Below are 13,322 nucleotides of genomic sequence, written 5' to 3'. Positions count from 1 at the left end.
TTTTCCTGCTGTGATGTGTCAAAAGGCTGTGGAAAAAACTCAAGTCAATACACAGATGGATTTAAAGTTCTGCATTAAGAGTACAGTGGCGTGTGAAAAATATCCATGTAGTTTCATAGAATGCAAACTGAACTGCAATAAATACCACTTGCCTTGTCAATGTTATGTTCTTGTTGGAAGTAGATTAGTTGCTTTGGAAATATATACACATGTAATGTCTTGGACAGTATTATGAAAAGGTTTTTGAAGCAGTATTTTATCCGTCCACCCTGCAAAAATTCAGTTCACCACTATAAAAATCTAAAAACAGTTTAAATTATATTGTAGAGGCGTTTATCATTCTACAAATAATCAAAATAAATCAAATCACATTAATTCTTCCAATGTGTGACAAGATCCATATGGGTCATGTAGTACCTTCAGGTGGCCCAAGTCAAAAGTACCCGGCTGATTTTCATTCCCCCCAGTCACCTCTGAAAAGCTTAAATTGTGAATATTGCTGGATGTAACTTGTAACCTCTCGATCCTAATGTAGATATTATACCTGCGTTCTGATACCACAGTGATAAAACTTCACCTAAACTGTCTAAAGTTGTTAAAACTACAAATTCAGCAAATATCTGATTAAGTAAATGACAGCTTTACTTGTCTTGATACAAATCACTGAAGAGTTAAAACACGATCAGACAAACAGTTTAAAACAGTAAATCACTTTTAATTTAGTTCTCTCATCGGCAGGTGAGTTTTAAACATGATGACAAATGAAGTGCATCGGTAGTAGAAGCCTAACAGGATTTGATACATGCTCCATTCAGACGCGTCCGTGAATCCACATATCACAAGCCAACATTTTTACTCAAATAAAAACCACTACAGTTCAGCTCTTGACCTGATAGAATAAAAAGATAAGACAGATCCATCGCTAGATACAACGGTGGCAGCAATACACAGGATTGCCCAAGCAGTAAAGTACACGTTCCTTTAAGAAACAGGGAGAGAGAACGCGAAAAAACCTAACCTCTGGGTTTTTTAATCCCCAATTCAAGTAGTATTTACCCTTTTTCATGTGTTTGCGTGTTTTGATTCGTATCTTAATAAATTCAAGTTCAGCATTGAAAAAAACAAAACTGAGAAAAAAAAAGAAAAAAAAAAAAAGACCAAAAGTCCAGATAATACATGTGTTGGTGGAGGAGACAAAAAGGAGGATAGGAGGAAAAGATGGGGGCAAGAGGAGTGACATTCGGGATTCCTCAGAGGGAAACAAAGCAGCAGGTGAGAAAGAAGAAGAATCAGATGGGGGTGGAGGGAGGAAGAGGAGGCAGCCATCTTCATGAGAGACAGATGTCGAGACTGGCTGTTGAATTCAGCAGGAGCTGGCGTGACTTGACGGTGAAAGCTCGCAACCAAAGCTGCATCAATTACTAACAGAAATCCCTTCAAAAACCACTCGTTTACACTCACATGTAGGAGAAAGAAAGAGGAGGAAACTAGTCACAAATCAGGGTGTGTATATGTAGCAACCCATGAAATGAACAATTCCTACTTATTCTTGCTCCTGTGTGAAATGTAAAGAAGGGTTTTCTTGTTACATTTTGGGCTTGTCCAATTGGTTCCTGCTGCAGTAAAATCAATCATCACTTGGAAGTAAGCTGAATCCAAATAGTAATCTAACTCAGGTTTGAACCCCAGGTGCCTCACTGGCGCTGGGTAGAGTAGCGCCCCTCGTTGGGCCCTGCGCCCCGACCGGAGCCGAAGCTGGGTTTCTGTGCCATGCCTCCGCGAGTGGGAGGGCCTCGGGGTCCTCCGCCGCCTCCTATTCGCTCTCTGGGACCGCCGGGACCTCCTGGACCCCGGGGCCTCATGTCCCGCCTGTCGCCCTCCCTGGCCGACCGGGTCTTCTTCTCCTCCACGTTTAGACGGACGTCACCTCTGAACTTAATGGGCTGCGGAGATGAGAAATAAGGAGAAAATCATTAGTTTTACTTTCTATCCCCCCCCCCGCCTATATAAAACCTGAAACATTCCCAACAGTACGTAAAACTCAGCGTCTGTTTTAGGTTTTACCTGCGCAAACTCAATGTGTAAATCTTAACACGTATCCACTATATGAAGGCAGTGACTGAACAATATTACCAGCACTTAGCTCCGGGTGTTTAAAATATGCAAACTGGTTTCATAATAACGTGCAGCATCCGAGAAAGAGGATTGCGTTACCCTGTTGCTGAGGATCTTCTGCACAGGTTCAGAATCGTCAAACACCACAAAACCAAAGTTTGGTAGCTTCCCTCCACTGTTGATCCTCAGCTCCAGGACTGTGCCATACTCTGTGGGGGCGGAGAGAGACACGCTTTAGTTACAGCACATTTTACCACCACGATTACAACACGTACTATTTTTTTATTAACAGAAATAACTATTCAGAAGCTGTTTACAATCTACTGAGATGTCATTGTGTTTCTCCACATTGTAATTTTAATATTTCCTATGATTTAGCATATTAAAAAACAAACAAAAATAAAAGGTGTTTGGGTCCCTGTACCATGCGTCTGGGATGTTTTTCTATGACTTGATCATGTGCTACTTTAAGCTACTGTACGGGCATCATTAAATCTGACTTACGTTCAAAGAACTCCTTGAGTTCAGTCTTGTCCACGTCGTGAGGAACGTTGCCCACAAACAGCTGGTGGGCGTCGGGATACCTTACCACCCTGCGACCCTCGGACTCACCCTGCTCACCCTCCCGAACTGAAACAACAGAGCAGCAGGTCAACACAGGGATATATGCTGTGAAGATAGAACAACTACCTGTATAAACATTTTTATATTTTACAACAGTATTTATAGCATTGCTTAAAAAACAGCTACAAGTGTCTCCTAGGGGAAATCTTTCAGGACATTACTGACAAATGAACAAGCGGGCACACCAGAGTGTCAAGAGCTGAAGCACCATCTCTGGCCTCGGGTGTGGATTTCAGGTTTGCGTGTCAGAAAACTTTAATACAATATAGCGCCAAACAAAAAACACAAGCATAACAGTGTGTTTGTGAGCAAAAAGAAGTGCAGAATTTGATGCGCCACCAGTGAGCTCACGGCAGACATTGTGTGTTGCCTGCCAACTGGTCAACAATGTCATAATTGCTTTCAGGCACACATTCTGTACATGCGCTTCACTTCCACAGATATAAAAGTTGTTCCCATCACGTTTCGAGACGCGTCTGAATACACCTGCAGCCACACACACACACACTGCTCTCAGTGCCATATATACACAGCAGATCTGATCACATTTGGTTTATTATACCAGCAGCCTAATACTGTCAGTTACATCTGTTTAGAGGCATTTTAACCACTGTATGTGCGTGTACCTGGTCTGGGTCCTCTGTGTACCGGAGGAGGACCTCCAGGCCTCTGTTCCCTCGGTCTCTGGTCTCTCTGTGGTCTCTGTGTTGTTGTCTGGGACTCTGGCTTCACCTCCACTCTGGGCTGAAAGAGTCAACACCACACACACTTTTGTAAGAGAAAGAAAAGAGCAGGTTTTCTGCTTTAAGGGTTTACAACTTAAACAACTTCGATCATCATCAAGGTCCAGCCAACAGGGATGTTTCTGTCCCATCTGCTGCCGTCTCTACACCACATTACTGTGGTTTCTAAAAGGACTCAACGCATCAATCTGTTTTGATCTTTATATACTGAAACCGAAAAACCATACAATTGCTTTAAAGCGTGTGCTGAATAATATAAATTCAAACTTGATCTTGCATTTTGTCAGTTCAACTTTTGAAATTAGGTTGTAGCTGATTTACCTTTCAAATGTGGCTTGGAGATAATTTAAAAATCACATTGTGATTATAAAATTAAAAACGGATTAATTTATTACAACTTTCATTTAGTATCTTACGTCAACATACTGACCATCTAGTAAATGAGCCTTATATGAAATATTCCAATACACCAAAACCAGGTGTAGGTTAACCTACCGGTGCTGTGGGAGTGACTTTGACTACGTGTGGGGAGATTCCTGAGACTGGGACTGCCCCACTGGGAGGGAGGTTCTTACTGGTGACTGACGCCCAGGAGAACGGCTGTGGGACATATAACAGGAGACATTTAGGCCTGATGGACCGTGAAAAACAATACACGTGTGCCTCATTTCAGCTAATTCATCTGTGCAGCGAGTACAAGATGAATCTGAAGAGATGAATACATTACGGAAATAGGCGATAGCTGCACTTCCATTTGTTTAATCTGCCTTTGCAAGACTACCTTTGCTAAAAAAATAAAAATAAAAAGGAGCATAAATTTCACTCTGGTAGGCGTTCAGACTTACGCGGTTTTCTTCTGGAGCAGCAGGGGCGGCTTCAGCGGGCACAGCGGCAGGTTCTGCGGTCGGTGGAGCAGCGGTGGGGCTTTTCTCCGTCTGGTCGTTGGCCGCGTGTGCGTCTGTTTGCGTCTCCAGCATCGACTCCGACTTCAGCTCCACAACTGCGGCCTCAGACTCCTTCTCGACCTCCAGCTCTGGTTCTGGACTCTCTGCGGCCGCTTCCTCCTCATCACCAGGAACCGTTGGCTCTGAACTACAAGCGACAAGTACGAGACAGTTACAAGATCTGTTGCTGTCGAGTTGCGACTGCACTTTTAAACATAGGCTGTCAGATATTCACTCTTTAGACGTAGGAAGTAGCACTTTTTACATGCTGGAGTCTCATTAGATGTCTGTTTTGGAAAGGATGGGGAGAAATAAAAACAATAAAGAGGAAGAATTTAAAAAGGTTTAAATGATTTACATACGTCAGAGCGTGTATTTTTTGTAAGTTGGACAATGTGAATATTACATGAAGCCCTATAAGGCAGTTAAAGCTTTGTGAACATAAGTCCGTGATGCATACCAGACTGCCGGGTCGTAGAAGGGAGCAGACTCCTCCTGAGCCATGTCAGGAGAGGGGACCCTCTCCTCGATCTCTTCAACCTCATCGTCAGACTCTGAAAGCACACAGACAAAAACATGCTCAGGACAACAAACATCACATCTACTTCCTGAAGCTCTTACTGGAATAAAAACAGAAGTGTACTAGTCAATATAAGTTCCATTAAAATTATACTAAGTTTTACCATTTGATTAATGCTCAATTTTAAGTTAGGTGTAATCTTATATATAAGACGAGACTGACTGGGTCATTTAGTTTTTCCTACAACAGACAATGGAATATTTGTCTTAAGATAGGCGACTGATCTTCACCTTCAAAATTCCCAGACAACAAACATTTTAGGTCTCTTTAACTCTTTCATCTGCTTCAACCGTCAGAAATAAAAAGACAGCAGTTCAAAGAAACACTATCCTGAATTATGATGCTACAGTGCCGATACAACTTGTGCAATCGCTAAAGAATGAATGAGGAACTCATCTCTGACTTCATTTATCTTCAGCCAAATAATACCAACATCAGAAAGATCTATAAAGAAGATGAAAAGGCAGCCAGGAGAGAAACAGAAAAGTGAAACCCGGTGACGCATGAGCAATTTTAATCACAATTTTAAACAAGATGGACGTTCCCTCACCCTCTGGAGGCTCAGAATCGGAGTCGTTAAACACCTCGTCTTGGTAACGAAACACGTCATTGTGGACGTAGAATTTGTTTGCAACGGTACCCTGGAGGAAAACGAAAGAAATCAACACTTTTTACGCAGTAGAACAACTTCTCCTGCAAGAAAACACCAAAACATATTGATCAAGCCTTCACACCTGCATGAGAAATCTGTCTCAAGTTTAACAGAAGTGAGCTACAAACCTCGGGTGCCAGCACAAACGTCTGCATGAATTTCCTCATGGGCTGCATGTTGTTGGACAGCTCGCCCATCACCTGCACCACAACGCCCTCGTTCAGGGTGGCGTGGGCGTCCACGTGCCTGATCTTGGTGTGACAATCACGGAAACTCAGAGCCATCACCCTCTTATGGATCTCCTGTTAAAAAAAAAAGGGACGGGTGGAGGCTGAATAAAAAGGATACACAACCAGGACAGAAGTCCACCTTAAAACTCGAAGAAAAGGCTGAGATTGGCGCAGCAGTCCAGACTGTGGGTGGGTGATATTACAGGTGTATTTGCAATATAAGATTGTTTCTTCAGCTGGCTCTTTCTGTGGCTCTGAGATCTAACTGTCTGGTGTTTGCCAACCAGTCTTGCTTGTGTGTCGAGTTCTGCCCTCCTTAAACATCCTCCCGCATAGTGTTTTTGGGTTTCCTGATGAGTAATCTCTGCCATGTAAATGTGCTACCATGTCACCTGACCTGAATCAGGCCTGAATGTGGCCGCTGTGTGATGAAATTTGCATTTAGGAAAAGAAGTTGAGGAGACGCTCCAATGTTTTAAAGAATCTACTTCAAAAACAATTAGCAAAAGCACAACATATGCAAAAAAAAAAGAAAGAACAAAAGTCCAAGTTAATGTTAAGCGTTTAATGTTCTGTGATGTTCTGTAATGTTAAGACCCTGCCTTAACGGTCCTTTTTGGACAAAACAGCTCTAGCAAGCAACCTTCCTTTCACGCTCTGTAGTTGTTTTCCCCACTGTATTGGTACGTGGGAGTTAAGAGTGGTGCTGCCACTCTATGGAAATTACATTTTTAGGAGCTGCTGGACGAAGCCTACTTACAGATTGTCCATAAACAGCCTCTACCGGTTTGCCATTGTTGTCCAGGCCGCCGTGCACATACGAGGAGTTCTTCCCATAAAACCTGAGCAGAAAGACAAAAAGGTTCATTTGTTCCACAGAAGACCATTCAAACAATGGGGAATGCTCAAATACGCAGAGTATGTATGCACCTGAGACAGCATTTGGCTTTCATCCGCAGAAATACATCTAATTCACACCTGGTTTCAGCCAAGTCTGACCAAAAGTCACATGACAGAAATAGAGAGGATGGTCGTACCTGTGCAGGTAGTCGGGGGCCTGGTTCAGCAGTGTGTAATACTGTCGGACAAACTCTCGCCCGACCAGCTGGGCACTTGGCTTCTCCATCACCATTTCTTTGGTCAACTGGAAATCTCTGCAGTGAGGAAGGGAAGGGGTTGATAAGTCACTCTCCTCATTAACACACTGAAGTGTTACATCTCTGGTTCGCTGCAAGTTTTGAGACCAAATTATACTCTATCCCCGCATATTTCCAAAGTCATTATTCGGAAAAAGAGACCTGCAATGATTGGTCAAATAATCAGTTAGACTGACAGAAAATAATCTGCAACAATTTTAATAACTGATTCAAGTCTTTGAACATTTGGCCAGACAAACAGATGTCACAATGGACTAACTGTGAAATAATTCTGATATTTTATAGATACAATTTTCTTTTATGGAAGGTAAATTGGCAAATGAATCAATGATGAAAATAATCCTTAGCTGATCGTTTCCAGCTTCTCCAATGAGAACATTTGCTGATTTATTCCCTTTAATATCACTGCAACATCTTTGAGGGTATTGTTGGTTTGACAAGAGTAGTCATCTGTAGATTGGCATTTTCACTATTCTGACATTTTAAAAGACCAAAAGATTAATTGTTTTAAAAAAAAAAATAAAAAAAAAAGACTGACAAACTGAGTGAAAATATTCAATCCTAAAAAATGAACGTTTTAAAAATACGTTTTTAATTCATACGTGTACAGTAACTTTAGATTTTTCCAGCAATACTTTGATGTGATCAAGTGAATCACAGGATGCTATGACAACTGTTGTGGTAACGAGCTGCATAACAGCCAATCTTTGTTGCCGTGTACGATACTTTGCAGAAACACTGCCCCCTAATATCACACATTCATCAGTTTGCATTCTAGAGAAGCCATAACACTTCTGAGAATATGATGAATCATCCCACTGTCCTGATTGGAGAGGAGTCGGATCCAATCCCACGAGTGTAAATCAGGTTAGGTATACACGGCCTCTGATTTTACATCAGCACACAATATCTGACGCTTGTCACGTAATAGGCTCAAATTTAATACGTTTTTTTCTGGACTGTGTTGAAATGGAAACGGCATAAAGTGTGTTTGATCTGCAAGACTGACTGATCCCGACGAGCTTCTACTGCCCCATCTGGGTGCACCGACATGAAAAAAGCCCGCCCAGGGCATGAAAAAAACAAAAACAAACATTCGCTGTTTGTTTTCATACAGAGCGGATGAAACATTTTTTAAAAAAAAGAAGCTGCACAGTCATTGCACTCAAATGCTACTTCAGAAGCATTTTCTTCTCCACAAATGAGCCTAATGCACATTTAGAAAGCAAACGCCATCCTTTTTTATTGGAGGAGGACATGAACTCAAGTACTGGACAGTGGCGTTTTGTATAGGTTGGGTACCGGAAATTCAGGAGGACAATTTTATTTTGGTTAACACATCAACTCCAGCTGATATTAAGTCAAATTCTGGCTTAAGGTGATATTTATATTCATTTCAATACAGTATGCAATTTCAGTATGATCAAAGAAGAGGTAATCAATAACAAAGAAGGTTGTGTTTCAGATTAAAGGTGGCATGTTATGTAGTCTCAGCCAGTGACGTTTCTGTTCAACTGAAACTGGTGCCCGTCTGGAAGGCAGGAACACAATAAAGAATATGACCGGTTTGTTACCATTAATCCACTAAGTGACCAAAACCAACAGCCTGTCTGTGGCACTCGAACCCAAGACTACTGGGTCCCTAGTGAGGAAACACACAGGCCGCAAATATATAGTTTCACTTTTCAAAAAAAAAAGCTCAGTGAGGTAAAGTGAAACAGGCGCAAATGTGCATTTGTTGAGGACGACTCACAGCCACAGATTTAGTGCTCTAGTGAGCATTTCCGGCTGTAAGACGGTGCATGTAGGAAATGAACTACAGTGTTGTGTGTGTGTCTACAGTTTTGTGGGGATAAATTATGAGTTTTTAATCGTTTAAACATAAATGAAGGGGGGAGGGGGGGGGGGGGCAGTATAGCACAAATAACGTGCAGTTGAGTGTTAAGCACACTGTATGGTCATTCAGCAGGATGGGGAGCAAGTGCTTTCTTTAACGGACTGTCTGCCACACCTGTCCACACAACCTAGAGCCATCTGTTGTTCTGGCACACACTTGGCAACCATCAAACATTAACTGATCCATCAGACTAAGCTCTGATGAGAAGTACGTCACCCCTAAACGAGCTCAAGGTGCGCTAGGACAGATCTAATGTTACCAGCTAACACCGGGTGGGGGGCTTTACCTCGAACGGATCCAGGTTTATTTGAAGAATAAGTACATATATGGGCACGCTACACTGCAGCAGCCATATCAGAAAGCAGCTTGTGTAGAAGCGTGGCACGCAGACAAAGGCCACGCCGTGCCCGCAGTGACTGTGCCATTCGCGGGGTCGATCGGCCTAACGTCGCTCATCGCCCGGCACTGCGGCTCCGCACGTCGGCGGAGCTTTCGGTTTCCACATATAACTTGGGCTTCAAATGGCAAGCTGCCCCCATCCCGCTACGGAGTTATAACCGCGACAGCGGGACGAGAACACGGCCGCGAAACTAGGACAGGCACGGCACGGGCTATTAGCTCGGTTTCAGGAGCAGCCACCAACACGTGCCCCGGCCAGCTCCCGGCCAGCCTAGCGTTCAAATGAAGGATAAAATCAATAAGTCAGATATGGAAAATCTTATCGAGGACAACAGGCGAGCAATGTGGTTTAGGAAGGGAGGGAGTCACGACTGCATGAGACCTAGAAGTGGGCTAACGTTACACCGGGGCGGTGGGTATCTCCTGGAAACCCAACGTGAAACTAAGCAGCGGTGGCGATGGTCGACATTTCAACGTGTAACAACTACTAAATCACCTGCTGGTAACTTAAACATTAACACCTCGTGTAGCGTTTATTCTCCAGCATTTAGCATTGATTAGCGTGCTAAATGTTGCTAACAGCCACCGTCTCATCACCAGGATGTAGACGGAGCCCAAAAAGCGACCCAGTTAATCTAGTGAACACAACACAGGAAACAAACTACGACTTTTTGAAGGTAATTAATGACAGTTTATCTTAGAGAACAACTTACCAGCGGGTCAATTATCAAAAAAAAAAATCGTTGATTTAGAAACAAAGTGATTTCTTTGAATCACCTCGGCGGCAGCCAGAAACACTCGCGGCTTCACAACGTGCTGGAGTGCTAGGTTACCGGTTTCAGCTCCGCAACCGAACTTGACACCCCGCCCCGTGCGAACCATCTAGCCAATCAAATTGAAACGTCGCGAACCCACGCACCAATCGTCTGGCGCTACAGGAAGGGGCCACGCGTTAGAGCCAATCGCGAACGGCTGCGTCTCTACCTGGATTTCCTCAACAGGGCCAATCGTGTTACAATAATGGCTGAAGGCGCGATGGTTTCACCGAGAGGCGTCTACCGGTTTGTTTTGCGGCACTCCAGCGGTGCGACATCTCTCGGTGCACTGGAGCCTCTTCCCCGCTTGGGGGCGACAAAACTTTGTACCGGGTTTAAACTAATTTAATTAAAGCGGATGACTCATGAAACTAAGCAGATTTTTCTTTCACTTTAACTGGTTGAACGTGTTAATCAGAGTCTGAGCTACATTACCACTGAGGTGAGACACCAGAAGAGGAAAAACCTCTCTTATCTAAACCAAAGGTGTCCCCGGGGCCTGGACACTCTCCCCGGCCTGGACACTCTCCCCGGCCTGGACACTCTCCCCGGCCTGGACACTCTCCCCATTATGTTAAATAAAAGGCTAAATCTAGCTGAAAGTGATTGATTTCAGGTTTTGAGGCTCTTTATTTATAGCTGTTCAGTCTCTCTAATGACTTGGCTACGTTGCAGAATAGAGCAGAATATTTCTTTGACCTAACTCAAGGTCCACTTACTAGCTTTTTCAAATGCTTTCAACCGCATTTAATGGTCTTCATCAGCCGGCGGGGTTTGCTCAGATGTCATTGAGATGGCTCAGTTTTCACCACGTGACCGATGTTTACAGTGTAAAGCTCCAGAAGAATAAATGGACATTGATTTTGGAGTCAAACCAGAATTTCCAGAATGAACTTTCACACTCATCGCTTGAATAAAATAGAGCGAAACACATACACATTTGCCGTAGGACCCTATGATGTAAAGTTTGACTCTAAAAGAAAGATAATGATGCAGAACCTGCCTTAAAGCCTTTTATCGTTCCAGTCGACATTTAATGTTGTTCCCAAGCAAATTAATCACATTACTTTGCCTACATTGCTTTTAAAAATCGTATTAGCGAAAAGAGAATGTCAGAGAATGTGGCATGTATGCACACAAAAAGAAAGAATCAATGCAACATCCAGTTATGTCAGACTCAGTGAACTTTAAATCTGAATCTTTCCTCATGTTGTCGCCCTCTGCAGAAGGTTGTGTGGAAGACTGCTGATTATTTGTACAGATACGTGAAACTTGCTTGATCATGATGCGTCAAATGTGTAATTCAGTGTCCATGTCTGGTGCTTTTAAAAAAAATAAAAAATAAAAGAACTTCATTGGCACTTGTCAGCCAGAACAGGTGTAAAAAGCAAGATCAACACTCATGTTTAAACTATTTGCTGTCACGTCTCCCAGCAAAAAAGAAGCCAAAATACTAACCCACTTTAACTTCCAGAAGCTTCTATTCTAGCCGCCCCATTTCTTCCATCCCTCAGCGTCAGTTAGAGGACAGAGAGTGAAGCTTTCGTGCTGTGGCTGAGAGGAGGGACTTTGGCTTCGTGGACGAGACCCGGCTGTTGTTTCACATTCTTGACACTGGAGTCTGGATGAGCGGGTGGGGATGGTAAAAGGGTGCTCCGTCTCTCTCGCTCTCCCGTCTCCCAGGGGACCCTGAGCAGCTTCGTGCTCAGCCAGAAACAGTTGAGTGTAAAACAGTATTTTAAACTCACAGGCGGGGGTTTCATGAGGCACTTTGAACAGCAAGGGCACAGACATGTCAGCCATGTATGGCAGTTATGTAGTAATGTTTAATGACAATTTACAGGATAGTGCTTTGTTTTGAACAAAATGCTCTTGTGGTTTGCTTTGCCTTGTTTTATGGCCCCTTTCACACAAATTCCAAATATACCACGTATGTTTTCTTTAGGCTAAAAAATACAGTAATATTGTATGCTTATATCCAAAGCACATTGTTCATTGTGCAACTGTGTGTTTGAGTACATTTGTAGACTATACTAAATTCCATTGTGTGCACATTACATATAGGGGTATAATCATGACAAGGCCTCTTTTTACCTTGGCCAATATAACTGTAGCTTGTTTCAGCCTGTTTAAGTTTGACAGACTTTTGTTTCTGGCTTGTTTTATTGTGTTATAGGTTTGTTTTAAAGACCCTATTCTCAGAGCGGACCCACACATATGTTTTCACCTACTGCCTGTTTAGACACTTTCTTATGGTAAAAAGCAAAGCAAAGTCACCGCTGATGCCTTCTCTTTAATTTTGAGAAGCAACAAATCTCCAAAAAGGAACACAAAAAGGTCACGGGTGGAGACAGTTGGCAGGCAGCATGAAGAAAGAAGTTCAAATAAGGGTGTGGTAACCAATCACACATCACATCCTTCTAATATGCAGTTATTATACTTAGTTATTCTAAACTACAATAACACTGGAAGAAAGCAGTCCACTGTGTTTGCACTGAAAGGATTGACTCACACCTGCATAACTGTCCTGTTAGTTATTCTTTTATGGAGCGACCTCAAGATATTCCCAGGTACGCCCACCTTCACCTCCAGCAAAATAAAGTTTGAAGTCTGTTATTCTCTTCATTTCTCCCGACAATGATGCCACAATGTACGGACACACTTCTACATGGCTGCAGCAAGGTGAGAAGTTCTACCACTAGAGGTCAGCAGAAACACGATTTTCAGCTGCGGTTAAGTTGCTTTTCAAGCTAGACTACAAGTGGCCTAACATTATTTTAAGTGTGCTGATTTTAATGTATTTTTGTCTCCTGTCGGCCTTGCTTTTCAGTTGAACATAATTTAATTTAATAGGTTTTTTAGCTATGTTTTAAATTTGAAAAGGTGCCATGAGACCAAACATTAAAATTATATTATCTGAGTTCCAAGATGTTGCAGCAAACAACTAAACTGAAAGGGAAACTTTTTAGTTTTTTCAGAGCTGGTGTGCTGCCTGAATGAAACGGAACTGAACCTTTTTAGATTTAAATTCTGACTAATAAACCAAAACGGGGCTTCATAAACCGTTATTTCCTCTACTAGAGTTGTGAGTTGTGAGTGTGTCTCACAGCAGGATAAACTGAAAACGTTGATCATCAACATTATAGAAAACAAACGTCAAACCTCA

At 42.7% G+C, this 13,322-nt stretch overlaps 1 protein-coding gene across 1 annotated transcript; it reads right to left on the bottom strand.

The window, feature by feature from the left end:
• Window positions 1-694: 694 nt before the first annotated feature.
• On the bottom strand, window positions 695-10,201 carry g3bp1 (GTPase activating protein (SH3 domain) binding protein 1). The gene is made up of 12 exons (XM_038699470.1): window positions 10,055-10,201; window positions 6,926-7,042; window positions 6,649-6,730; window positions 5,787-5,960; window positions 5,557-5,647; window positions 4,887-4,980; window positions 4,328-4,574; window positions 3,978-4,082; window positions 3,366-3,483; window positions 2,620-2,745; window positions 2,215-2,324; window positions 695-1,943 (listed from the first exon to the last, which is right to left on the bottom strand). Exons 2-12 carry the CDS (start codon window positions 7,018-7,020, stop codon window positions 1,695-1,697), a joined length of 1,491 nt encoding a protein of 496 aa, XP_038555398.1. The 5' UTR covers window positions 7,021-7,042; window positions 10,055-10,201; the 3' UTR covers window positions 695-1,694.
• Between the last annotated feature and the right edge of the window lie 3,121 nt (window positions 10,202-13,322).

This window comes from Micropterus salmoides, unplaced genomic scaffold, assembly GCF_014851395.1.
Source record: "Micropterus salmoides isolate LMB-PRFRI ecotype aquatic unplaced genomic scaffold, ASM1485139v1 Ms_hic_scaffold_5, whole genome shotgun sequence".
NCBI classification, from domain to species: Eukaryota; Metazoa; Chordata; class Actinopteri; order Centrarchiformes; family Centrarchidae; genus Micropterus; species Micropterus salmoides.
Note: the sequence above shows the minus strand (reverse complement) of the source record. Positions and strands in the feature narration are given on the sequence as shown.